At 44.2% G+C, this 25,387-nt stretch overlaps 1 protein-coding gene across 6 annotated transcripts; it reads right to left on the bottom strand.

The window, feature by feature from the left end:
* Positions 1-457: 457 nt before the first annotated feature.
* LOC121593242 (protein cycle) lies at positions 458-24,593 on the bottom strand. 6 transcript variants are annotated; one of them, XM_041915447.1, is made up of 11 exons: positions 24,496-24,593; positions 9,279-9,765; positions 7,232-7,450; positions 3,406-3,477; positions 2,986-3,316; positions 2,800-2,917; positions 2,550-2,735; positions 1,666-2,475; positions 1,473-1,589; positions 1,063-1,296; positions 458-970 (listed from the first exon to the last, which is right to left on the bottom strand). In XM_041915447.1, the coding sequence occupies exons 2-11, from the start codon at positions 9,605-9,607 to the stop codon at positions 834-836; spliced, it is 2,553 nt and encodes an 850-aa protein (XP_041771381.1). In that variant the 5' UTR covers positions 9,608-9,765; positions 24,496-24,593; the 3' UTR covers positions 458-833. The 6 variants fall into 6 exon arrangements, with proteins under 6 accessions (XP_041771381.1, XP_041771380.1, XP_041771378.1 ...); XM_041915446.1 differs by lacking the exon at positions 24,496-24,593 and adding an exon at positions 10,594-10,805; XM_041915444.1 differs by lacking the exon at positions 24,496-24,593 and adding an exon at positions 10,604-10,805.
* Positions 24,594-25,387: the final 794 nt, after the last annotated feature.

The raw sequence follows: 25,387 nt of genomic DNA, 5'->3' as shown, positions 1-25,387 counted from the left end.
ACGGACGACTGTGATTACAGGGACAACCAGTGGTTCCCATTTTGCCGGAGTCGGAGACAGGCTACCAATATGTGAAGTCGGATCAAAGTCGTGGGTGCGCTTCATAGAGCACATCACTAGTTCCGAAATCAGATTCTATTGCAATATTTAAAATAGTAGAAGTGTAATACACATTTGTCTTAAACAAATTTAACAAACAAACGTATATGTTAACGCAACCAAGCTAAATTTTTCTTGTCCACTTCGAATAACAGAAGCTTAAAGCGCCTGAATGTATGCAATATGTGTATCAGATGTAGGACGTACATTTCCATCACAATAGAAAGTTGCAGACATTTAGGCGTAAAGCGTTCAAAACCATCGTTATTGCAGGAATCTTTTATCATTTTCAAACCCCAATGATTGATTCTACGATTCTTTCCAACCCCAAATGATTCAAACTGACACTGTATTTAAATTATTTTGTACATTGTTTTTTTTTGTTTGCTTTCCACTATGTTTACGTTCATAACCTCATTTAAACACCCATCACAGTGCACCGTAGGAATCAGTATCCGTTATTAACGCTAGTTTACCGCTATATTTACTCAGCTTCCTCCAGCCTGCCGTACTAATTCTGCCCTTATAGGGCAGCATCTCTCGTCCTTTTACTCCACCTCCCTCTCCCTCCTTGGCTCGCTCTCTAGCTCTAACGCATGTAAATGCAGCTGCAAGCAGTTTGTACATTGGACGCCTCCGCCCAGGGCAGAAGCATTTCCGTTTTCCTACTCAACGTTGATTTGGTAACTTTCTCACATGCACAAGCGTCATACGATCACGTTCGTGAAGCCGCCCTACGGCAATGGCCAGGGAAGGCCGGAAAAATCGACCGGACCACCGAGACCGGCATCCGCTTCCAGCAGGCTCATGATGACGGCCATCGCCGCCTCATCGTTTCCGTCCGTGCTGCTGGCCTGTGTTTGCGATACATCTGGAAGTAGTTTGGCGGTTTGGAAAGGCGTTGAGTACGATGCGTCCGAACACCCCCCACCCCCTCTTCCTTTTCTTTTTCACTAAACTCACCATGTTCCGGGCTGATGATGGCGTTCGTCTGCACGTGGCTGTAGCCGGGCAGGGTTCCGTTGATGCGCGTCGTCACTGTCGGCGGCACGACGGCCATCGAGGAAGGCGACACGCCGGTCGAGGTGACCATGCTGTGTTCGCCGGAAGTGATTGCATCGTTCGAATGGTTCGCCTCGGACAGTGCGGAGCTAAAGGTGGGTTGTAGGGTTGGTTCGTTCGGATTGGGACTACTCTCTGGAAGGGATTAGAAACAAAAACAGAAAATTTTAACCAAGTTTCAAACGGTATTGCCCAAGTTGACATCGCTGCAAGTCGTACAACATTAATAACAAGAGGAATAACACGAGTGAATGGAGTTTTAGGACATTCATACGCTTACTAATATTACGAACATACTTCATTGTCCTTACCTGACGAAGAGTCTCCCACTCGTCGCTGATGGTCCAGCACCTGTTCCGCGATCTGGCGGCCAATTTTGCTCGCCTCCACGTGCGAATTGATCATGCGCTGTATTTCACGTCCATTCGCTAAATAAAGTGTAGGAAAAAAAGATAAATGTGCCATCAAAATCCGATTCTTCAACGACGCCCAACGCACACTTACTGTGATTGAAGAACTCATACCCAACGCCCGGCTGGCCGGGTGCACCCGAACCCGGCTCACCCGTACCATCGCCGAGCTCACCCATCCCGTAACCGCCGGCCCGTGCCGTCCCGCCATCGCCCAGCTCCGCCAAGATCACATTATTCTTCGCGATCAGATACTCGATCTCCTTCGTCCACGGATTGCGGAACGATTTCCACTCGCTCTGCAGCCGCACAAAGCCCGTCTCCTTCGTGCGCAACCGATAGACGGAGGTGGTGACGCACTGCGTCCCCTGCAGGGCGGCCTTGTGTGATTCGGCCAGTGCCGGTATGTCCTCGTGGTGGTAGTACTCGTACATACTCGTGCCGAGCAGCTCCTGGGGCAGAAAACCCAGCACCAGCGTGGCCCGCTGATCCACAAACAGAAACTTCCCATCCATCGCGTGGCGCGAGATGAACTGAACGTTGCGCAGGTTTGGGATGGTGTTGCGATTCAGCTGCTTCCCGTTGCTCCCATTGCTCGGTGTTGCCGAAGGATTACCGTTGCTGGAGGACCCTGTTGCACCACCGCCCGCACCCGACCCAGGGCCCGTGGCGGCGTTACTTCCATTCCGCAACCTTCCACCATTTGCGCCGCTGGGTGTGTGCAGTCCGTTCGACGATAGACTGCAGCTTTGGCTAAGGTTGGGTTGTACGCGGCCCACCGCCACCAGGCAGGACAGATTGCACGAATCGCCCTCGCCGTCGGTTTCGTTCTCCTCCAGCCCGATCTTGGCCGGGGCCCACGATTTCAGGTACCCGGTGCACTGTATCACGGAATACTTCTTGTCTACGAACGGAGAGTGGAAAAACGTGAGCGACTCTTTCGCGAGGAGATGTTGCAGTTGTTGGGAAGACGCTCACCAGAATTGACCTGCTTTTTGCGCCGATGGCACACGTTGTTCACGCTGGACACACTGTTCGGTTGGTCGGCTTCCTCCTTCACCTGCACGTTCGCTTTGCACTTCATCCGGCAGAAGAAGGAACGGCGAGCGCCGGGACAGAGCCGCGTTACACCCTGAGGGACATCCGTCTTTACCGGCAGCATTGCTGTTGGAAGGGTGAGAAGAGAATGAGCCTGGACCTGCTCCACAGTCTCGACTCGGTGACTTACTTTTGGCATCGATCAGACGTTCCCGCGGGCTTAAATCGGACGATGACAGTTGCTCCTTCACTTTCGCGACGTCTTTCGGGTGCAGAATGTCGAACCAACTCTGCCCAAGAAGATCACCCTGGGAATGTAACATCGAAAACGATTAGTATATCTCCTGCCAGTACGATCTTCAAGCAATATTCCCACCTGCGAGTAGTTCAGTATGTGCGATACGGACTCCGACACGTACAGTATTCGGCCCCGATCGCACCCGACCACAAACAGGAAACCTTCGGCCGCTTGCAGTATCAGCATCTTCAGCTCCTGATCGGACAGAAAGGCCGGCTTGTAGTGGCCCTCGGTGTAGGAGTGCACCGCTCCCCGGATCGTTTTCAGATGCTGCACCGCCATCCGCAGCACGGTGAGCTTGTCCAGCTTGCGGGACATCGCATGGCACATCGGTATCATCGCGGACAGCTCCGTGATGTAGGTGTTCATTTTGTCCCGCCGCCGTTTCTCGATCTCGCTGTGGTTTTGCCTGGAAATGTTTGGAGTTTGAAAGCATAGAAAGCATAGGGTAGAGTTTAGAAGAATGCCCAAAATGGGGTAAAAGATCACTGGTCTCACTTTTTGCTTTCGTCGGCCGTTCTGACGGATTTTGAATCATCACAGGTGTCATCTTCAATGTCGCTCGTGTCACTGCAATAGGGAGAAGATGGAGAGAGAAAATAGAAGGGAAGAGAAACAAATTATTATCGGGGAAGTGAGCATTAAGATTCTATACTATCTTCAGACCCCGGTGAACTTTGACAACAGGGTTTGAAGTTGCTCAAAATCAATTCTAACCTCATGTGATATCGCTGTCTAAGGGATATTGAAAATATTATACAGGAAATATTGATTTCTGAGTTTCTTCTACGGTTCTTTCCAACAGATATTATGGAGCTCTTTAAACTCTTCTTCTTCTTTTGATTTGCGAGAAAGGGTTTATCCTCTCAATCTAATGGAATTAAGGTTTAAGTCTTCATATTCAGAGGCTTACTATCTCTTGTCTCTTGAAGCCTCAGATTATCTAAAGTCATACGCTCTTTAAACTCAATATTTTAAACGACATCTTTTGATTAACTCTTTTGACGCAACACATCCAGATGTTTTGAGTTGATATAACAGACCTGAATTATACTTAGACTAACGGAAATTCTGAGTTTGTCTGAATAGTACGTTTGGAGATTTTTAAGCAGAATATGCATTACCATGCTGTACAATATCTGATAACCTTTGCACCGTGACACCTGCAAAAGCCAGACATGGATCTATTCCCATCTCGTCGACTTTGCTTTTTTACTGTTTTCCAAATAAGTTTGAATCAATAGTATCGATTATAATGATAAGCCCCACTTCTTACCCCATAGCATAGGCCTGGAAGAACGTAATTTTACCTTCATTACTCTTATGGTAGGTTATAAGAAAAAAATAATAAAATAAATGAACAAGCAAATTGTGGTAGTATCATCCGATCCGGCTCAGAAGGACCCCCTGAACCATAATCAAAACGAAGACGATTATAAACACATACTACTTAACAACAAGCCCGTCATGGGTTCAACCCACCAATGGACCATGTCCTCCATACGTAGGATTGAGTATCCTGCTATGGGTAATCAAGACACTGTCACGGTAGTAAGACACTGAAAACGCCAAGTCCACTCAGGCAGGCCTTGACCAACAACGCGTGTTGTGCCAACGAAGAAAGAAGCATCCTTTACGTATCCTAGATCATAGATCCAACTAATGGACCTGCCTCACCACCTATCTGGATACAACTGCGAAATTCATATGGCCAGTTTCACTGGTATCAAAGTTTGGTTCTATGGCACTAACTACTTTTAATGTTCTCTTGACGAACAGGTATGTTGCAGAACGAGAGTGCCTAGCAATCGGTGAGCCACACATCATCAGGGTCGGTAATCCACCGGATCTCTCAACCATTCCGACTACATATCCCTGCCTGAGAAATGTGATAAAGTAACTTGTGTACGTTCCACCAGAATACGGTCAAAGGCCATCGTCTCGGCTGTTGCGGCGTATGCTTACGACCAGATTACCAGACGCTAAGATAGTGCGTGAGACACGACAACACAGCTGGAAAAGGATCTGGAGAAACGTCAATTGTCCAGTCTTATCATCCCTTCAACGTTGCACACTTTTCCTGTTGGTCAATGGAAAAATTCCAACATGCGATCTCCTTTTCCGAATGGGGCGAATTGTTACCAACTCGTGTTTGTTTTGTCCGTTCGTGGAAACCCTGGAGCATAAATTTTCATGTTGCAGAAGAGTTTCTGCGGCTTGGGAGCTATTGCAACAGAAAATTACTGCGTTAGCTCCAGGTTGTGCCGGTTCTTTTAACTGTTTGCAATTCCCAGTACTAGCCGGAGTTAGTACTGAACAGAGAATAGGTGTTTTGCGTTTGTTTGCAAACTATATCATCCACATCGTTGGTAACAACGATGTTATGATTGATCTAGGCGTACTCAATTGTTGTCTAACGATATAAAATATGTTATGTTTTTTTTCCCTGCGTCATTCTGTTTTTGTATATAAAGTAGTTCATAAGCATTAGACTTTACTCGCAAATATATATATATGTTTTATAAAAAAAACTACTTAAGCTGCTCTTGACTGTTTTTTTTTTGTTTGTCTTGAAAAAAAAGGTAGACAGTAAATGTTGGAATATAAACAGTCAACTCTGTTCTTGAGGAATCCTTCATGCGCCTGTGTGCCTAAGTACACCGAAATAACTGTTATTACGCCAAAGAAGAAAAACACTACGCTAACACGCTGGAATAAGACGACTTCAAAGGTTCCGTAGTTAATCAGACGGCAAATCAGACCCACAAACAGTTCCCGAACCGTGTGTCGTTTACTTTTAAGCATTGTTATGCATCAATTTTGGAAGAAACGTGGATCGTTTTGCGTGGTATAGCGATAAATAATTTCCCCGAGAGCCAAATATAGCTAACATTACCCTAACACAATACTTATGTTGAAAGTACACACTGATGTTTGAGTTCGCAGTGTTTAAAATTAACCTGCTTGTTGGAACAGCAACATATTCCTTATGCCATGTGACTCATTTCCTCCGAACTACGGAGCAGCCCAGCACAACACATACACACACACACACACAACAAATGGATCTCAATCACGTGATGTGTATGGTACGAAAATAAATGCAAACCTTTAATATTTAATGTGCGTTTGTGTTAAAATTAAATAAAGACAATTCAAATCGTTGCTCTAATTTACAAACACCTGTCGGCGTACGATGGAAATTCCCCCATTCCAAGGGCGGAATCGATCAGGACGACACGTCAGATGATTTGTTCGGTTTGATTTTTCCATTCTCCCTCCACCCCGCGCAATGGGAAGTAGCACGGGAGTGCGAAAAACTCACTCACCTACAAGACGCTACACCACAAAAACGTATCGCACGACCGCGCGAATCCTTACGAGTGTTCGGGGCCCTGTTTGGTACCGTGCGACAGCGTAAATTACATTACGTCAGCAGGCACAGCAAAGACAAAAGCAGGAAAAAGGCCACTCACACACATACACACAAGCACCTTTCCAGCAAGACTAGCTGAAGGCAAAAAAACACTCCCAGTGATGTTTTACTACTTCCGTGGCTTCCTTCATCAACCTTGCCTGAGTCTGCCGGCTTTCGTTGCGCGTTTCTTGAACTCCTGCGCGCGAGAGGTTTCCGTGAAAAATTAACACCCTTACCGGTCCGAAAAAAGTTTCGCCTGGCCCCCGTGCCCTTTCGTCCCCCTCGTTTGCTGTTGGCCGGGCGTGATAAGCACGGTTTACATAATCATTAAATTAACCCACCATCCATATCGCTCCATATCGATGGCATCATAAACGGGGTAAGAAAACCAACCAAGCAGGAAAGGGAGATTGTGTAATGACTGCTGCTGCTGCTGCTGCTCGGAAGACTTCTAGGTTTCCATAGCAGTACAAAGATCTTACCGTGCGGACAATATCGCTCTTTAGTGGCAGACGTAGCCTGCGGTGCGGTCAGAGGGAATCCTTTACATTTGGCACCTTTCTTGGTCGGGTTAAATTAACATCAAACGGTCGCTTGAATTCACAAAACCTTTAGAAACGCAAGGGAGAACTCGCTTTCTTATGGAAAACTTTACGCCCAGAACTTTTCTGTTGCATTTTCTTTCCCCCTCCCAACAAGGGGACCTAAGTTTGATGATGCACATTCGTACGACTTCCCATCTTTGCGCCGGAAGTGTTCTCGAGCAGGGCTCGATCTCTCGGAGGGTGTCGGTACGGTGTACAGGCTTTAGCAAGAGGCTCGGCTGACGCGCACAAGGTCTTTTGGGTTTTGGCAAAAGGTTACCGTGAATGCATTCTTACACAACACTACGGAGAGGTAACTTACTTGAAGGAAAACTTTCGCTTCCGCGCTCCGCCGGACGAGTGCTGGTGGTCATGGTGGGAGTGTCCGTGGTCGGCTAGGTGCAGCAGATGGTTGCCGCTACCGGCGGCCGAGAGGGTGCTGAGATTGCTCACCGCAGACATTGTGCCGGCCAGTGACGGATCCACCAGGAGGGACGCATCCGGGCCACCGGTCATGTGCTCGGTTGGCACCGCACTGGCACTACGGTGGAGGAGAAGAAGAAGGTAAGGTATGAGGAAAATGGCAAAATAATGTTAAAGATATGTAACAATTTCTCAAGTATTAGAATGATCAACACAATTGACAGTGATATTATTAAGTCAATTAACAGTGATATTAACAGTCAATAAAAAAAAATTATCAAATGATAGCACAAAGGGGGGAAAATACATTCAAAATAGGCAATAAACGAAAATGTTTTCAAAAAGTAACCATTTATTAGAAGATTAAATTTTATTCTCATCTAATAACAATCAGTATATTGAAACGTTTGCCTAGTTTCATGTGTGTTTAGGCGTTGTTAAAAGGAGTGTAATAAACTGGCTATATAATCAATACAATCATGGCTTTCTATTCAAATAATAATGATAATACTAGACGAGAGACAAACGCCATAAGAATCCCCGGTTATGCAAATAACACGCTTTCATTTTAATAATTAATGTAAAAAAATGGTTCTTTTAATTCGAATGAAGCATTTTGTTTCGAAATATGTGAAGATATACTATACGTCTCTATCTAATTAATATCATCATAAAAGATAATAAAAATTAAACCTACACATTATTTTACTAATTTAACCATCCATTTACCGTTCATGAATATTAGATAATTATTAAAAATTAAAAATTAAACGAAGGCTTTCAATATAGATTATTATTTTCTTTTTCAAAATAAAAATGAAGAACATTAAAGACATTTTATGCAAAAAGTAACATTGCGAAGATATACAGTCCGATCCCGAGCTAATGCGGTTAATGTATTCCGATGACATAAATATAACTCGAATATCGTTAGTCGAATATCAGCGTTAGTTGAATAATGCGTTTTAAGTCAAAAATACATTTAAAAAAAGTAGCTATGTTGATGAAATACAGTGGCACTAAATACAAGCACTAAATACAATTTGTATCTGCAATAGCATACATTCCATCGCAAAAGTACTAGTAATTGGTTTGCCCAATAAACTGTTTTCCCCAGTCATCGAAAATAAAATTGTAGACATTTGAAGAGATGGCCTTCAGTTTCTTCAGCTAATTCTTCTTCATCATCTCTTGTAGGTCATTGTTTTCCATAAAACACTATCCATATGAATTGTGTTGTATGAAATATAGACAATTTTTTTGTTTGTAAATGAAAAAATCGCCAAAGACAACAGATAATAGCAAATATAATTGCAAGTGAATGTATGTAAAGGAATGTTAAAGATTCGAATTACTATAACCACTCTTCTGCACTAATTTAAACCACAGAAAAAAAGATTATTCTTCTCTCTAGTCAAGTCGGTACAATTTGCTTCAGAAACCGCGTATCTTTGAGTCCTTATAAGTCAAGAACCGCGTAGCTCGGAAACTGACTCTATGTGCCTTCGGTTGTTATTAGCAATTGCTTTAATTCAGTTACATCAATTTTAACCATTTTAAATTAAAAAAAAAACTTTTGCTAACTTTTTCATACTTTTCTACAAGCCCTAGAAGCACTGAACAAAATGTAACAAAAAAAACTGTAACGTTGCTCATTATTAGACTATTTCTTCTATTACCAAAGGGAATCGAATGAAGTTATCCACATTAGCACCGATGCGTACTTCCTTGAAACATCTTCCCTGGCTATCTTTTACTTAAACCATTTTATAAAATGCAACTTTCTATCCCTTTTGCGTGCCGTTAGCTCTAGCAACAACAATCACACGCCTTCAATGCATGCCACAGAACAACAACAACAACAACAAATGGGAAGCTTCTAGCGCAAAGACTGCTTTACACCAACTGATACGCCACAACGAACGGTCATGCAAGCTTATATTTACTTGGACGGTGAGTTGGTCGCTGCTCCAAGCTCATAGAAAACGTTATGATGGTGATAGTTCTGCAACAGGCCGCCGGTCGTGATGACCGGATTGGGCACCTCGCCGTCGCCCCCACCAGCCGCCAATGTCCGATGGGATGGCGCCGATTGATGCAGCTGCTGCTGTTGCTGTTGGCCACCGCCGGAAGATGCACAGGTAACCGCCACACCGAGCTCGGTCAGCTGGTGCGGTTTCAGTTCATCCAGTGCCAGAAACTCGCGCTCCTCGTCCGGCACCTGCAGCACACGGTTGTACGGTAGATCCTGCAGGGAGAAGTTGCGCGCCACCATGATCGCTGTTTGGCGTGGCACACACGGACACACACATACGGACACCAAGACACCGTTTCACATTGGACAGTGCCGTCGGATGCTCATATTACTTCACTAGTGGATCACTGCACACACTTAACGATAGAGCCAGCACTATAAAAAAGGACTCAAAGGAACTACCAAACACACAAACATCAAAAGAAACATTATTAATCATCACATTCACGTCACATAATCCTCTCACAATTGCACGAACAATCGTCGCTTAGAAGCTGATTAAAGGTATCCATGTAAGCTGCTTAACGGTTCCGTAATGCGATATATGCCGACGCATTCAGCAATTGGTTGCGCTATCTCTCACGCATCAATGATATTGCGTGATACCCACACCCAACACCATCTCGTGATGATGATGATGATGATGATTAGCTCTTAGTAGGTCAGTGCAAATGACACATCCGTTTTTATTTTTAGAACATATTTGTGTACATTTGCACTATTTTCAACGAGCAACGGCGTAGAATGAATCAATCAAACAAACAACACAATTGCATAACGACCGATAAGGAACACAGAGTGAGCCATTTGGAACCATTTGTGTCTTCCGTTGTTCCTTCTCTAGCTTTATTTTCTCTTTATCTCTCTATCTCTCTCCCCCCCCCTCTCTCTCTCTCGTTCGTCCTTAGGAGGGCGCCGCCATGTCGTAATCACCCAGCGGTCACCGCTCGGCTAAAACCCGTATATGGCCACCGACACGGCACAGCACGGCACACTCTAATAGTATTATTCCGGGAATGATCTGCCCTGTGAAGCCGTCGGAGGCCGTCGGGTTCTAATTAGATTATGCAACGCGGATGACACGCGGCCATCGGGAGAGTGAGTGTGGGAGCTTTCTTTCCAACTTTGCTTCTTTCAAACACACACACACACACAGTCACAGTGAGAAGAGGCAAGATCTGCTGGCTTCAATCCAACACCATCCAAGCAAGCACACACTAAATTACCAAAACTCACTCCCACTTTTTAATCCACGACAGCAATCCTGAAAGGCGACAGACAGTGCGGTTTGTCGTACCCTTAGTGAACGCGCTGCAACTTCGGTGACTTCAACTGTGCGCCGGCAACGAACCCGCACCGTTGGCTTGCTTCAACTGTGTCACTACTGTGGCAGCAAAACAGCAGCACTCCTTGCAGCACGGCCACTGTCTGCGAACGGTTTGGGGCGGACCGTAGCTGACAGGGCGCCATTTATAAGCTCGCTCGAGCGCTCGGGAATCGGGACAAGAGAGAGAGAGAGAGAGATAGAGACAGAGCGAGAGAGAGAATGTGTACGTTTGCGTTCGGTTCGGGTGTGTCTGGATGCTGTCTCGCTTATTCCGGAAAGTGGTATCCTTCCGTTCGTTTCCTTTGGAATGTGACTGGGTCAGAGGGGCGACTCATCTTCGATTCGGTATACTAAGCGTATGTAGATGTCGTGGATATAGAAATGGTCCATCGCTTCGAGTGAGATGTTCGGGAAGTTACACAAGAAGAGGTCTTTTGAAAACATTCGGTTGATAGAAAGTTAGAGACCTTTTTGGATAGCATTCTAGTTTGATTTTCACTTTTTTAAACTTTTTTTAAAGTTTTCAAACGTATTCCCTTAAGCCATAATAATGTACCTAATAAAACCCACAAAACAATGCCACCTACTCGTAAAATCCCACATTAAACGCTTCGTTGAAACGAACGCCAGCTTCGGGTCCGTTTCATGGGGCGCGCATGGTCAAAGCGAACAGAAACGGCTCCTAAATAATCATTGAACGGGCATTTCCCTTGCTTGGTTTTTGCCCTCTCTTCTGTAGCACCGTTTTCCGGTACGTCTAGTCGTGTGCGGCAGATCAACAGGTGTCTGGCAAAATTCCGATCCTACTCACTGTAGTGTTAGTAGTCGCAGAGCGAGAACGAAAAAAGGTTTGAAAAATAATCCAAACAGTTTCAACGGTTGTGCCCGAACAAAGGCAACACCAGCGCTCGTTTACGCAATACTCGGGTTCGTCTTACCACCGCATTACTCCACTGTCATTCCGCTACCCAGGGCAATGATGTAATAATTTCTGTGTCTTCTTCCGTTCTCCGAAAAGGGAGAGAAAGAGACAAAAAAGAGATTTTGCATGAAGCTTGGTACCACTGCACATGACAGTCGCATGTCCGCTGCATGAGATCTGTTGGAGCTCTCGTTCGAAAGGCTTTTATTTTTAATCGTTATCGGAAAATCGTTCACCCACCACCCGCTAAGGGTGACCGCCGGTACCCACTGAACTGAATGGGAGCATTAATTGATGGAATTGTATTCTGGTACAACAGGTCGTAGGTAGTGTATGCAATCCGCATACAGTTCCGCTGCTGTTAAATCGAATTTGAGTTGAACGTTGCCTAGCTTTAGGCGTAAATTAAAGTGACAATACTGGAATTTCTTCTGAACGATGATGTAATCTTTAAAAATAATCACAAAACTGCAACGTTTGCTCCTTGCCGAAACCAAACATACACACAAACGCTCCGTTTAATCTGTTGTTTGATCATCCGTAGCCGATTGGCCGGTTGTTGTGCTGATGCGATTACGACCGCCCCGACACCGACTCGTCAACAGCGCGTCCGTCCAAAGGGCGCATTATTATTTTGGAATTAAAATCAACCATCCTCCAGCCGACCACGGGGGGTTCGATTGCGACTGTCCGATTCCACAAGAACCGCGAATCGCGCCCCTAGACAAGCCCATCGCTTCCCGATGCCATCATTTCCCGTCTCCGGCCAATGTTTAATGGATGAATGGGTGGAACTGGCGACAACAGCAGCACATGCTAATCCCCGCGTCCGATGTAAATCGTCCGCGCGCTGTCCGGTCGTTCACTTTGTTCCCTTTTTTACGCCGCAAACAGGCTCTTTGTAACGCAACTGTTGGCTGCGGGGCCGAACGTTTTGACTGTGGTTTTCGATTAATGCTTGTCTGGGTGTATTCTGGGCCCCATCTTGAACATGTAAATGTTCTCGCAGTCGCGTCAAACAAACATCCCTTGGACTGTATAATCTGCTACGGAGAAGCTTGCTGTCCAGCATACGAACTCGGTAGAGCTCTGGCACAATCGGATTGAGCAATGGACGCCCTCCTTCCGGTGGCGTACAAAGGTGTACGAAGGCCCCGCTCTCGACCGCCAACAAGCGCGCACATCCGATAGCGATCGTTTGGTTTCAGGTTACGCACGGCTCCCTTCCAGAGTGTTACGCATTTACACGGCGCTCTGCTATTGTCGCTGCTGTCCGCTTGAATGGTGGGCCCACTTTCTCGTGGTCGGTAGGCCTGTGGTGTCTCCCAAGTGGCAAGGTGTTAATTAGGTGCGGAATCCTGGCAGGGATCGATTTTCATTTCAATTATCTCGCCCTAAGAATGAGTATATCTCTTCGAACGGAAAGGAAATCAACTTTGCTCTTTAATCCAGTGTTTTCTTATAAATGAATGCCAATTCCTGGTAAATCTATTGCATCTTTAGATGATTCAGTGGATAAAACCAATAAAGGTGCAAATGGTTGGTTTAATTCTATTAAGTGAAAACATCAATTTTAACTATAATGTATATCGGTCTTTTATTTTTCTAGCGTCCATTTACGAATAAAATGTTTTGTTTAATATTGAAATATGCAGAGAAACATCTTCAAGCAAATCAAATAATGTTCCCCTTTTCTGTCATCCCCGGGATGGCAAATCATCCCACACTGGCGTTCAAAAAACCCCTTTTTTATTGCGCTTCACGTGCACTCATCATCGTCAAAAGACTCGTCAAATATCTGCCAAATCCAGCACCGCGGAGTGCCTCTTCCAAGCAGCTGTTTCTTGCCATATTCCATCCATGCTACAACGATTACCCAACGATTTCCCCTCGGCAAAAATGGCTTTAAACGCACCAGCAGCAGCAACAGTCTTTTGTGATGGTGAAGAAAAGCTGGAGGACCGCCGATTCATGCCAATCGGCGAACCGAAAGCAAAACGATAGCTACACCAACAGGTAGCTGCTACAAGAGGATTCGATTGCTGGACCTTTCAGAAGCAGAGCGGGCAAATGGAAAGACAAAATCAAACAAAAAAGACAAACATTACATAATGACGCCCTAGCGAGGGGGCGTGAGGTTGAGACATTCAGGTCGTCTTTCTTTCTTTTTTTATTAGTTCCTTCGGCAGATGGACTGATTTACTTTTCCTCTCAAAAACAATACTAACTAGGACGAGCCTTTTATTCGAGTCAAGTTAGCAGCCCCTTCCCGTTAAATCCAGATCGATTTTTAACGATGAATACACCGTGTGGGTGGCGCCATTTTTCAGATTTTCCTTCCTTTCCCTACACAAATAATTGGCTCGGAGGATAAAGGGATCGAATTATTAGCTGCGCTTGTTTGATGTCTCGCTGTCGAAGGTGACGCTCCTGTGCTGTGGATGTGGATCAGGTGGCATAACTGCAAGTGCTTTCATTGCAGTATTTTGCACCTTTTGATACACCGCGTTGCATTTACATCATTATATTTTCGTCCTTCCGGTGTACATTGTTCCGGTTGGGTACGTTGCTGTTGCTTTCTTTGTAAATTCTATCGCAATGCTGGTGGATTTTATCGGAGCAAAATGGAATAGTTCCTTCCATTATAAGAGCATTGTGATACAATCTGGGTTGAAATCTACTTGCATTTATTACTTTTGTGCTGTGTAGTTTCTCGTTTTTCTTTTTTTTTATTTATGATAAAAAATTTCATCACATGTCAGCTGATGTCTCACTCCTAAATCCGGAATCCATTCTGACTCCGATGACTTCATTGAGTCAAACATTCCGATGACATACAAAGTTTCACAGTCCAATAAACAATTATCCACATGCTTAAAACATTACCTGTTTTGAAAAACATAAATTTCTATAACTTGTGCACTGTCCACATGATTAAAATAGTTGTTAACTTCGATTGAGCTTACATTATAAGTAGCAAGGTTTGTCTTAAGCATGTGTACAATTGTTGATTGAACTGTCAAACCTTGTAAGCAAAGATATGTTCTATGAATGAGCTATAAACACTTTTCCTAGAAATAGATTTTTTGTTTGTCTTTTACTGACTTTACTGCATACGCTGATGTTTATAATACGACATACTCCGCTGCATGATAAGCACCTAATGAGAGATAGAGTAATTCATAAATCTTCTCACAGTAGTGAAAGCGTGACAAATGAATATACGGGATCAATCCGAAGGATCGATAGAGCCTCCTGCTAATTTGGATGATCTCCGGGTACAATACATTGAATTTTAGTCCGCGCTAGTAGCGTTTTGATTGGTCGCAGCATCCTTCAAAGGTGGCGGAAGGAGTGAGAGAAAGGATACACTCTCCGCTCGTCATCTTTCCTCTCGTATGATAAGCGCATGTGATAAGCGCCTAATGAGAGAGAGGGGCTTTCGATCTTCTCACAGTAGTGAGAGCGAGACAAATGAATATACGGGATCAATCCGAAGGATCGATAGAGCATCCTCCTGATTTGGATGATCTCCGGGTACGATACATTGAATTTTAGTCCGCGCTAGTAGCGTTTTGATTGGTCGCAGCATCCTTCAAAGGTGGCGGAAGGAGTGAGAGAAAGGATACACTCTCCGCTCGTCATCTTTCCTCTCGTATGATAAGCGCATGTGATAAGCGCTTAATAGGAGAGAGGAGCTATAAATCTTCTCACAGTAGTGAGAGCGAGACAAATGGATATACGGGATCAATCCGAAGGATCGATAGAGCTTCCTCCTGATTTGGATGATCTCCGGGTACGATACATTGAATTTTAGTCCGCGCTAGTAGCGTTTTGATTGGTCGCAGCATCCTTCAAAGGTGGCGGAAGGAGTGAGAGAAAGGATACACTCTCCGCTCGTCATCTTTCCTCTCGTATGATAAGCGCATGTGATAAGCGCGTAATGAGAGAGAGGGGCTATAAATCTTCTCACACTAGTGAGAGCGAGCAGCATCCTTCAAAGGTGTCGAAAGGAGTGAGAGAAAGGATACACTCTCCGCTCGTCATCTTTCCTCTCGTATGATAAGCGCATGTGATAAGCGCCCAATAGGAGAGAGAAGCTATAAATCTTCTCACAGTAGTGAGAGCGAGACAAATGGATAAACGGGATCGATTAGAAGGATCGATAGAGCATCCTCCTGATTTGGATGATCTCCGGGTACGATACATTGAATTTTAGTCCGCGCTAGTAGCGTTTTGATTGGTCGCAGCATCCTTCAAAGGTGGCGGAAGGAGTGAGAGAAAGGATACACTCTCCGCTCGTCATCTTTCCTCTCGTATGATAAGCGCATGTGATAAGCGCCTAATGAGAGAGAGGGGCTTTCGATCTTCTCACAGTAGTGAGAGCGAGACAAATGAATATACGGGATCAATCCGAAGGATCGATAGAGCATCCTCCTGATTTGGATGATCTCCGGGTACGATACATTGAATTTTAGTCCGCGCTAGTAGCGTTTTGATTGGTCGCAGCATCCTTCAAAGGTGGCGGAAGGAGTGAGAGAAAGGATACACTCTCCGCTCGTCATCTTTCCTCTCGTATGATAAGCGCATGTGATAAGCGCCTAATGAGAGAGAGGGGCTATAAATCTTCTCACACTAGTGAGAGCGAGCAGCATCCTTCAAAGGTGTCGAAAGGAGTGAGAGAAAGGATACACTCTCCGCTCGTCATCTTTCCTCTCGTATGATAAGCGCATGTGATAAGCGCCCAATAGGAGAGAGAAGCTATAAATCTTCTCACAGTAGTGAGAGCGAGACAAATGGATAAACGGGATCGATTAGAAGGATCGATAGAGCATCCTCCTGATTTGGATGATCTCCTGGTACAATACTTTGAATTTTGGTCCGCGCTAGTAGCGTTTTGATTGGTCGCAGCATCCCTCAAACGTGGCGGAAGGAGTGAGAGAAAGCATGCACTCTCCGCTCGTCATCTTTCCTCTCGTATGATAAGCGCATGTGATAAGCGCCTAATGAGAGAGAGGGGCTTTCGATCTTCTCACAGTAGTGAGAGCGAGACAAATGAATATACGGGATCAATCCGAAGGATCGATAGAGCATCCTCCTGATTTGGATGATCTCCGGGTACGATACATTGAATTTTAGTCCGCGCTAGTAGCGTTTTGATTGGTCGCAGCATCCTTCAAAGGTGGCGGAAGGAGTGAGAGAAAGGATACACTCTCCGCTCGTCATCTTTCCTCTCGTATGATAAGCGCATGTGATAAGCGCTTAATAGGAGAGAGGAGCTATAAATCTTCTCACAGTAGTGAGAGCGAGACAAATGGATAAACGGGATCGATTAGAAGGATCGATAGAGCTTCCTCCTGATTTGGATGATCTCCGGGTACGATACATTGAATTTTAGTCCGCGCTAGTAGCGTTTTGATTGGTCGCAGCATCCTTCAAAGGTGGCGGAAGGAGTGAGAGAAAGGATACACTCTCCGCTCGTCATCTTTCCTCTCGTATGATAAGCGCATGTGATAAGCGCTTAATAGGAGAGAGGAGCTATAAATCTTCTCACAGTAGTGAGAGCGAGACAAATGGATAAACGGGATCGATTAGAAGGATCGATAGAGCTTCCTCCTGATTTGGATGATCTCCGGGTACGATACATTGAATTTTAGTCCGCGCTAGTAGCGTTTTGATTGGTCGCAGCATCCTTCAAAGGTGGCGGAAGGAGTGAGAGAAAGGATACACTCTCCGCTCGTCATCTTTCCTCTCGTATGATAAGCGCATGTGATAAGCGCCTAATGAGAGAGAGGGGCTTTCGATCTTCTCACAGTAGTGAGAGCGAGACAAATGAATATACGGGATCAATCCGAAGGATCGATAGAGCATCCTCCTGATTTGGATGATCTCCGGGTACGATACATTGAATTTTAGTCCGCGCTAGTAGCGTTTTGATTGGTCGCAGCATCCTTCAAAGGTGGCGGAAGGAGTGAGAGAAAGGATACACTCTCCGCTCGTCATCTTTCCTCTCGTATGATAAGCGCATGTGATAAGCGCTTAATAGGAGAGAGGAGCTATAAATCTTCTCACAGTAGTGAGAGCGAGACAAATGGATAAACGGGATCGATTAGAAGGATCGATAGAGCATCCTCCTGATTTGGATGATCTCCGGGTACGATACATTGAATTTTAGTCCGCGCTAGTAGCGTTTTGATTGGTCGCAGCATCCTTCAAAGGTGGCGGAAGGAGTGAGAGAAAGGATACACTCTCCGCTCGTCATCTTTCCTCTCGTATGATAAGCGCATGTGATAAGCGCTTAATAGGAGAGAGGAGCTATAAATCTTCTCACAGTAGTGAGAGCGAGACAAATGGATAAACGGGATCGATTAGAAGGATCGATAGAGCTTCCTCCTGATTTGGATGATCTCCGGGTACGATACATTGAATTTTAGTCCGCGCTAGTAGCGTTTTGATTGGTCGCAGCATCCTTCAAAGGTGGCGGAAGGAGTGAGAGAAAGGATACACTCTCCGCTCGTCATCTTTCCTCTCGTATGATAAGCGCATGTGATAAGCGCCTAATGAGAGAGAGGGGCTTTCGATCTTCTCACAGTAGTGAGAGCGAGACAAATGAATATACGGGATCAATCCGAAGGATCGATAGAGCATCCTCCTGATTTGGATGATCTCCGGGTACGATACATTGAATTTTAGTCCGCGCTAGTAGCGTTTTGATTGGTCGCAGCATCCTTCAAAGGTGGCGGAAGGAGTGAGAGAAAGGATACACTCTCCGCTCGTCATCTTTCCTCTCGTATGATAAGCGCATGTGATAAGCGCTTAATAGGAGAGAGGAGCTATAAATCTTCTCACACTAGTGAGAGCGAGACAAATGGATAAACGGGATCGATTAGAAGGATCGATAGAGCTTCCTCCTGATTTGGATGATCTCCGGGTACGATACATTGAATTTTAGTCCGCGCTAGTAGCGTTTTGATTGGTCGCAGCATCCTTCAAAGGTGGCGGAAGGAGTGAGAGAAAGCATGCACTCTCCGCTCGTCATCTTTCCTCTCGTATGATAAGAGCATGTGATAAGCGCCCAATAGGAGAGAGAAGCTATAAATCTTCTCACAGTAGTGAGAGCGAGCAGCATCGCTGAAAGGTGGCGGAAGGAGTGAGAGAAAGGATCCACACTCTGCTCGTCATCTTTCCTCTCCTATGATAACAGCAATGCTCGCAAAACTCTAAAAAAATCTGAAAAATTATCATCATTCCTAATATATATTACACAACCGAGTTTCCTCTTCTTCTTTTTGATTTAAACATTAAAATTCCAACAATTAAATTTTTGGTCCATGAGAAGCGCAGGCTTAAAAACAATTTTTAATTGATTTTTTAGAATGTTTTTAAGGGCTTTTTAAGCGGTTCAATGAAACAATTTTCTTGAATTGAACCAACTTTGTGCAGTCAATTTTTAAACATAAAAGTGCATCATATTAGGTTCATCATACCTTTTGAAATAGGTCATTTTGATTTTAATGAAACGACTCGACGATTTAGAGAACGACTAAGAATTGTATAGCATCTAGTTGGTGCTTGTTATTATTACTAAGGCTTGTGTAAACAACATATGACTGACCCGCAACTCAGAAATACATTGAATAGATTAAATTATCTTTTCCTTTTCTTTGTCGGAACATCATCGTCCTCTGTGTGCCGATCGTATATAGCGTATAAAACTCCCCGGTTCATTTTTTTATTATTTTGTCTGTATTTACAACCATTCACCTCGTCGATAGTACAAACGAAATGTGCAATTTCAATTGGTTGGAATCACAATCAACCTGGAGTCGGAGTCGTCCGGAATCGGAATCAAAATTGCCGTCAGCCGGAGTTGGCTTGGAGTCGACCGGAGTCGACCAGTATCGGAGTCGCCCGAAGTCGGAGATTCCCAGAGTCAGCCAATATCAACGGCCCTCGACACTGACCGACCCAGGTAGACTCTGTTCAGCTCCGGATAATACTGGTCTGATCTACCTTCCGAAGTAGGTTATGGAATATTCTTAGTCGGATCGTAGTCGACGCAGGATTGTTGCCAACTTTAGCCAGTACTAATTTGATCTAATGACATGAATTACTGTTGCGGTAGCAACGGGTAGGTTTGAGGCGATTTTTTAAATTGCAACGGCTGAGTTGAGGATTTTTAAATTGCTACGAAATGTTTCATTTGCCACGGTTAAGTTTGGGTAGAATTTGACACTATTGTAACTTATCGTATGAGAACGAGATCGCTGGCCTAAATAAACATACAATTTGGGAACGGCCCGTTTCTTGAGTTCATCGATAAGCATAAGCCACTCGAACGTAGGGTAATAAATATTTTGGAACGAGCACATCCGTTGAGTGCAAAGAAACTAGGACAAAAATGCATGAAGAACGAAAACATGCATATGTGCATGTAACGAATTCTTTCACCAATCGACCCAAAACGAAGACGTTATAAAATTTCAAGGGCGTCATAAAATTTCAAGTGTTCCTAGGATTAATCTAGAATGCGTGAAATTGAAGCGTAGACATAGCAGCATATGGAAACATAAATATTATAAACAAACCGTTGTATGCACCAGCCAAAAAGGGCCACGGTACTTTCATACACTGGGACCAATACAATTAAACAACGTGTACGGACACGTTCAACACCTTCAAAAATGTTAGTATATAAGAACGAATTTTGTCAAACAAACGTTAGATTTAATTTAGAAACTGAACGGAAAACGTCTCGATTTTCTTTGAACGTCTTGGCCTTTCCTAGGTTTTTCTTTAGGTCTCATCCGGGTCCCTCTGCCCCCGTCCGAAAAGTTATTGAATGAATTGTGCCACTTTCGAAGCATAGGTTCCCACGAACCGCGAACACTAGCCGAAAGTTTAATGTACAATTTATTTTGGTAACTCCTTTCGGGCAGAAACCCATCTTTTATATAAATTTGTTTTCGGTTGGAACTTAGGACACTGAAGGACTTTCCTTCGCGTGGCCTGGCCCGAGTTCCGTCGTCAACAATTACCAAATGACATTGCCCAAAGTCAAGTGCAGTAGTTTTGTGTTACTCATTAACTCTACCTGTGTGATTAGTTTCATAGAGGAGGTTTCAGAGCTTTTTATACTTATGGCGTATTATCATTAGACATTAGACGTTCCAATTAAGATTTCTTCGAATCAACATCCCGTCACATAAGGTACAGAAAAGAGACGGCTTTCTGTTGATCTTATTTTCTTATTCAAACTGAAAATCTTATTCAGACAATTTAGAGCATTTCCAAATAATAAAATGCTACCATCCAGAGATGTAATTTTCAATGTATCTTTTAATTTTGCATACCTTCAGGCGCACAAAACAACACATTCTCTATAAGGCAAACTATTACTGTTACTTTACTATCACTACATCAAACTACACCCTTGCATAAAGCCTTTTCACCCATGTCACCTGATGTCATAATAAACAGCAAATCACAGACCGCACATCCGCGTACGAAACGCAGTATGGGGTATGAGTTGGCACTGTGGAGGGGGCAAAAATGCAAAATACAAAACAAAGATGCATCATCATCATCACCCGATCTAGGCATACCAGATCCAGTTCCACTATCAGCGTGTGTACCATGAGTAATGCCTAGATACTTGTACAATTTTCAAGTGGCGGAGTGACGAGAAATATCGAAACGACGACTAGTTAATACGACACTTTGGCTAATGCAAGCGCGCCTTTAACAGTGTAAAACGGCACACACACGCTTCTCTGCTCCTCTCTCTCTCCATCTCCGTCTCTCCCTCTTCAAACCCTTGACTTGAAGCTGCCACAAGTTCAAAGTTACGGTCACCAGCGGGTCCAGCCAAAAGCACACAAAACCACCCTCCTTTAGCACGAGCCCTACCAAGTGCAGCACAATTTGCACGCGTATTAGTAAAGCGTGCCGAGCATGATTTATAGGTAACATCGGTACGGTTTACGTGTGTGTGTGTGTGTGCGTTTGTCCGGTTCGACCCGCCACCCAGTGGAACCGCGTAGTAGACCGCGATCACGTAATAGATCGACCCGTAGAGTGTGCATCTCCATCGCCACTGCCCCTGGAACGGCTCTAACGACGACGACGACAACAACAATAACAACGGCATTTAAAAACAACACAAACAAACCCCCCCCCCTCCCTTACACCCTTCCCTTTAAGCGTGACGTGGGTCACACACGCTTCTGTTTGTATACAAACCCTTCCAATGTGTGTTGTTTTTTTTTTTTTTTTGCTGGTTTCCAACCAACACAGGTAAAAAGAAAAGCCAGTCCACACTTCGCGTGCCTCTATTTCCAGCCTTACCGGTAGGAAGTGGTTTGAACCGGTTACCGGAGATTACTACGCTGCACTCCGGTTGCAACAAAACAGTGCAAAAGTGGAAAAGCTTCCGCACAGTGTGTGTTTGTGTAACGTGTGTAACGCCTAACGCGCCCCGTCGTTTTGCGGGTCCCTCTGCCGCCACCGGGCGTCTCCATCACCATCAGCTCCGGTTCATCCAGTGCACCCTAGAATAACAACAGCAGGCAAAGCTACGTCGGCGCTGGAAGCTTCCAACAACAAGCTCCGACTGTCCTGCGCCCTCCCTCTCCTCCCGCGGCCACTACTGATAATACGCTACACGCGCGCGCGTGCATCTTTTTGCGCGGCGAATATTACCTTCCCGGGGCGATGGCGGAACCCCGGGACGTCGAAGGGGTTTCGGGTGGGAAGACGGTCTTTTCCACTACGGCCACTACACATCGGCCTGGCTTTATAGCTCGATAGGAGACGGCTAATTGCTTTGATTCGATTGCGCACGATTGTGTAATACACGTGTTTGTGTGTGCGCGTGTGTGTCTGTGCGAGCGGACTGTGTGTTGGTGGATGCAGTTGCAGTTTTGCGGGAACGTCAGAGGCCCATTGCCGCGGAATTGCATCAACGTGGCAAATGATTGGTTGCTTACGCGTCTCCCTCGCTTCTGGACGCTTCAAAGCGGGTCTTTTTTTGTTGCCGCTGGGACTTTTGAATAAAGCTCCAAAAATGTTCTCTCTAGGTTGAATTTCCATAGTTTGCAAAATTGCTAACACGTTTATTTTTTTATTAAACAGTTTGTTTGATTCGTCAAAGCATAAATCAGCAGTTGAAGAAGATTTTTGAGCTCGGTATCATGCAAGCCTTCATTCTATCGACAAACTAGTTTCTAACTTACTCTACACTATGTTAAATATCAATTAATTCACTATTTTATCGTCCAATTCAGGAGCGTAATTGTACTTCAAAATAATAAAAAATAAAGAAAGTCAACACAAATGTCAACAAAAATGAGATTTGAAAATTGATTTGTAACTCTCCTACCAATTTCAGCAATATTTTAATGAAATATTAATCCGATGCAAATGAAAAATATGACAGATGTTGAAAAACATCTCGCAATCAGTGAATAATGCTTTTCACATTAAAAACTGACTCAGCAAAACCTGTCATCCTGTATTTTCAGTGCCACATGCTCAACTAATATTAAAAACAAAGTTGGTGGAATTGTTTGGGAATAAAATTATTTCACTCGACTTCAACGAGAGCAAGGGTTGACAATTATTATTACACAATTCAGTTGTTGGTTGCTTTTTCTTCATATTTGTTTCTCTTGTAATGACAGTAGTTGTGTGGCAGTTTTGTATGTTTTGTATTAATTGCATGTAAAAAACTACATTAAGGCTTTAAGGCGCTAACTTATAACTTTAACATTTTGACTGGTCTTAGGCCAGATACTAAAAGCAAATCATTTTAATTCTTAACCATCCGTTAAACCATCCATTGGTTAACCATCCGACCGAGAAATGTTTAATTATTCAATTTTTTTTAATTATTTCCATCATAATTTGTAATCATAACAAATTTATTATTTTCAAAATATGATAGGTATATTTTTGAATAGAAAAAATACTACATTTAGCAAAAAAACATAAAAAATCACTCAACAAGACCGTTAATGGGGTATGCTTAATTTATACCATATTCTTACGATTTAAAAAAATGCCACCATATTAAACAGTTTGATATTTTTAATACTGCATCAACACTAATCGTTTATAGCTTAAGCGAGTGCACAGGGAAACACAAATTACACGCTAACAAGAGTGGTGCATTTTTTTTCTCTCGTTCGAGAGCGACTAATCATACAGACCCCGGGCAAAGTGGTCAATTCATCGGGCGCAAAACGATCAATGAATGAACGATGAATAATTACCTCTCCCCACATCCCCCATGCCACCATGCTCCACTTGCATATGCATGTGGAAACATCCGGAAGGCACCAGAGAGAGAGAGAGAGAGAGAGAGAGAGAGAGAGAGAGAGAGAGAGAGAAAGAGAGAGAGGAAAAATAACCCCTTATCCTGTACCTTGTTTGATAATATTCATGAAATCAGAATTAATTACCGAACGAACAGCAGGGCCGATTAAATCATCCCGACGTTCTAGGGCTTTTTAAACACTCATCACACACATCAACACAAACACTCACCTCTCGTTCTCAACTCCCTTTACACCCCCCCCCCCCCCCCCAGTCCCCTCATGCAGGTCGTTGTATCATCAATTGTCTTAGCTTGCTGCGATTGCGTAACTACGGCAACTCACGTCACACGGCCGCGTACCCTGAGGGAGAACACTCCATGTTATCCCAAAGCATCACAACAGCTTCCCCACATTTGACGCGAGATTGACGCGACGGTGTGTTTTGAAATTTTTTTTTTTTGTTTATTTTTTTCCAACGTAATAACGGATTACAACATAACGAATATAATTTGATCAATAATCATTTTTTCACTCAAAAGGAAAAAAGAACACTTTTTCTTACCTTCTTAATTTATGATACCGTTCTCCTTTTCTTTTTTTTACGGAAAATACACACAAAAAGCCGGTCTCATGGTACAGTCGTCAACTCGTACGACTTAATAACATGCCCGTCATGGGTTCAAGCCCCAAATAGACCGTGCCGCCATACGTAGGACTGACTATCCTGCTATGGGGGGAAATCAATAAGTCACTGAAAGCCAACCCCACAAGTGGGTTGGTAGGCCTTGACCGGCATCGGTTGTTGAGCCAAAGAAGAAGAAGAAGAAGACACACAAACAGGGCAGGGATGTGTAGCACGGTAAAAGTGGCGCCAATCCGTTAACACCTTCTTCAGTGACACGTGCTGCTGCTGCTGTTGCTGCACCTGCTATGCTTTCTCGCTGAAATCGTACACACACTGGATCGGGCAGGGTTCGCGGTCAAACTGTTTCATTCCGGCTCATGACCAACTGCTGGCGTTCGGCGATTTGCGCTGATTAATGTTGAACAACGATGCGCAAACAAATCACACAATCACAATTCATCACACTCGTTGATTGCGGGCGGGAGAAGGGAACAATTTTCCACCGACAATACAAATTCATAACACTTTTCTCACTTGAGTACACAGTACACTTTTCTCACTTTTCCACCCCACTCACCGTGCTTGGTTGTTAATTTTCTTTTCTTTTATTTTGTACACTCACTTCACTACCGATTTGTATTTGTTTTTTTTCCGCCTCCAATTAGATGCAAACTCGAACAGATGGACAAAAACACACTAAAAATGAAGGAGATAAAAACAATTGCTCACGCTTGATTGATTTCTGTGTCGTTTGATTTCACTTTTCAACAGCTTTTCTTGCTATCCGCCATCGCACAGACCCGGTTGTTATGGCCAAAGCCCGACCCGA

Source organism: Anopheles merus, chromosome 2L, assembly GCF_017562075.2.
Source record: "Anopheles merus strain MAF chromosome 2L, AmerM5.1, whole genome shotgun sequence".
NCBI lineage: Eukaryota > Metazoa > Arthropoda > Insecta > Diptera > Culicidae > Anopheles > Anopheles merus.
This window is presented reverse-complemented; position numbering and strand designations above follow the sequence as displayed.

Bases quoted from the DNA above. Each gene is read 5' to 3' on its own strand.
- LOC121593242 (XM_041915447.1), bottom strand. From the start codon at position 9,607: ATGGTGGCGCGCAACTTCTCCCTGCAGGATCTACCGTACAACCGTGTG. The intron at 2,736-2,799 runs GTAAGTCACCGA...CCCTTCCAACAG, and splicing joins ACGTCTGATCGATGCCAAAA to CAATGCTGCCGGTAAAGACG. The intron at 971-1,062 runs GTGAGTTTAGTG...AACTACTTCCAG, and splicing joins CATCATCAGCCCGGAACATG to ATGTATCGCAAACACAGGCC.